Source organism: Carya illinoinensis, chromosome 6, assembly GCF_018687715.1.
Source record: "Carya illinoinensis cultivar Pawnee chromosome 6, C.illinoinensisPawnee_v1, whole genome shotgun sequence".
Lineage (NCBI taxonomy): Eukaryota > Viridiplantae > Streptophyta > Magnoliopsida > Fagales > Juglandaceae > Carya > Carya illinoinensis.
In genome coordinates this window covers 1,278,611-1,281,352 of record NC_056757.1, presented here as the reverse complement: position 1 = coordinate 1,281,352, position 2,742 = coordinate 1,278,611, and the positions used below count along the sequence as shown (strand labels likewise).

At 34.4% G+C, this 2,742-nt stretch overlaps 1 protein-coding gene across 1 annotated transcript; it reads right to left on the bottom strand.

The window, feature by feature from the left end:
• Positions 1 to 350: 350 nt before the first annotated feature.
• On the bottom strand, positions 351 to 1,608 carry LOC122313987. Its single transcript, XM_043129348.1, has 2 exons — positions 718 to 1,608; positions 351 to 610 (listed from the first exon to the last, which is right to left on the bottom strand). Exon 1 carries the CDS (start codon positions 1,578 to 1,580, stop codon positions 762 to 764), a length of 819 nt encoding a protein of 272 aa, XP_042985282.1. The 5' UTR covers positions 1,581 to 1,608; the 3' UTR covers positions 351 to 610; positions 718 to 761.
• Positions 1,609 to 2,742: the final 1,134 nt, after the last annotated feature.

The following is a 2,742-nucleotide window of genomic DNA, read 5'->3' as shown; positions in this document are numbered from 1 at the left end:
TTATGAAGTACTTATTTCCACATATGGTAGAAGGTAAAGGTCCACTAATATCAGTATGTATTAAGTCCAAAATACTGTTACTCCTAGTAGAACCCTTCCTTGTGGATTTAGTCAACTTTCCTCTTATACAGTCCACACAAGTGTTAAAGTCTGAAAAATCTAGAGAGGGAAGTATCTCAACTTTTATCAATCTCTCCATTCTATCCTTTGAAATATGCCCTAATCTCTTGTGCCACAACATAGAAGATGATTCACGGATTAAAGGCCTTTTCTTTGCTATATTGGTAACACAAGAGACTTCACCAAAAGAATTTAAAGACATTCTATATAAACCATCACATAAGAGACCATTTCCAACCAGACGATAATCATAAAACAATTCAACTTTTCCATTACCAAACTTAAATGAAAAACCAGAATTATCAAGTTTTGATATAGAAATCAAATTTCGTCTCATTGTGGGTACAAAAACTGTGTTCTCCAAAACAAGAGAAAAACCAGAATCTAAATATAACTTTACTACTCCTATAAACTCGACCTTCACATGAACTCCATTCCCAACACACAAGTTCACTTCATTCTCACTTGGCCTCCTTTTGCTTACGAACCCCTGCAATGAATTCGCAATATGAATACTTGCACATGAGTCTATCCACCAAGAATTTAAAGGTACATCAACCAAAGAAGACTCAAAACAAACTAAGGCCAAGGAGATACCTGTCAAGTTCTTCTTCTTCTTTTTCTCTAGCCATGTCTTAAACTTAAAACAATCCTTTTTGCCAATGACCTTTCTTTTTACAAAACTTACACTGATCACTATTCATTATAATTTCTTTAGAACCACCAGAAGTCTGACCTCCAAATCTTTTATTGTGCTCATTTCGGTGTGACTTATAACCTTTTTGAAATTTAGACTTATGATTATGAGAAGACCCCTTGTTTTGTTGTGGCTGAAAAGCTAATTGCACAGTTTCAACAGTTTCACGACGCATCCTACACTCCTCTTGGGCACATACCACAATCAAATCATTTAAATCCCATTTATCCCGCTGAGCATTATAAGCAACCTTTAACTGATTGAACTGGCTAGGAAGGCTATTGAAAACATGATACACTAGAAAAGGGTCTGCAATGGGAATTTTAAGGGCTTCTAATTTGGAGGATATATGTATCATCTTCATAATGTATTCCCTAACTCTACTTGAACCATCATATTTCATACTCATCAGTCTATCCATCAGGTCTCCAGTTTCAGCTTTATCAGATTCAATAAACCTTTGTCCTATGGCACCTAAAAAGTTTTTAGCATTGTCATTGTCCGGAATAGCTCCCATAATGGAATCAGATATAGAACGTTTGATGATTTTTAAACAAAGCCTGTTAGCTCTTTCCCACTTTTGATACTCAACCACATATTCAGCAGTGCTCTTATCAGTAGGTTTTGAAGGCTGCTCTTCCAAGGCAAAATCCAAACCCAAAAGACCAAGCGCAATTTCTACATCTCTTTTCCATCTCACATAATTATTTCCAGTCAAAGTTTCAATAGCAGACAATTGACTTGAAATAGAGGAGGCACTCATAACTGCGGAAACATTAAATAATACATATTATTTAAATATCATCCAAAACTAAAACATGCAATTAATGGATGATAACAAATCTGTCTAATTAATATAGGCTATTAGTTAGACAGCTCGAAATAAGCTCGGAACCATATGAGCTTCATTACGATAAGAGCCTTGGTGTATCATTGTAAAGTCACCTTTGGGCTGACTAAACAACATACTGTAAGGTACTCTTAAAACATATCAGTAAGAGCCTTGATGCATCATTGTAAAGTCACCTTTGGGCTAACTGAACAACATGCTATAAGGTACTCTTAAAACATATCATGAAACAAATTAATAAAATCACATCAGTTTTCAAAATACCATCACCTTTAGACTGAAGGAAAATTTTAAACTAATGCAATCTCATTAACTACTTCTCACAACTTTCTAAAATATTACACACAATAACACCTTTGGGCAAGATATTATGTGCAATTTTTTTTTTTTTTTTATTATTATCAATGAGTGTACCACCTTGGCGGCTACCACCCTCAAAAAGATCAAAAGATTTCTCTTTAAAGAGAAAACAAGGATAATCATAATGCCTATGAAAATTCAATCACAAAATGATAATCATAATCATCAAAGTCAGAATACAAATGTGATTGATAGACAAAAATAATATAAACAGATCAAGCATATAAGAAAATAGATATGTCTAAAATTAAATATGAATTTGAAAAGTATATATTTTTAAAAGAATGTTTATAACAAGTTACAAAAATAACATGCATCCACATTCATGCTTAGAGAGAGTACACATATGCATAGATCTTATAAGGCCTTGAATATTCACCAGAAAATGTATCACAATTTTCAGTATACTGTAGCTCCTCAAAAAATGCGTAAATAAAGCTCTAAATTATAAAACAGTGTCTTATGGTTGTACAAAAATTTTTCAAATAATATAGAAAAAAATAATAGGGCGAGTGAATGAATACTGGAAAAAGAAACGAGCGAAAATCACTCTCTATACGCCCTCACGCGCCGCACGCGCCACTTGGTGCGAGTGGGCGTTGTCAAGGCTGGAGGAGAATTCATCTTCTACCTCCAGCCGGGTCAAAAACCGGTCGCGGGTCTGCGATTCGGGTCAAGGGTTTTTCAAATGGATTTTTCTCAATTTCTTGCAATT

What these genes read in the sequence shown, in the direction of transcription:
- LOC122313987 (XM_043129348.1), bottom strand. Translation starts at nt 1,580, where the DNA reads ATGAGTGCCTCCTCTATTTCAAGTCAATTGTCTGCTATTGAAACTTTG.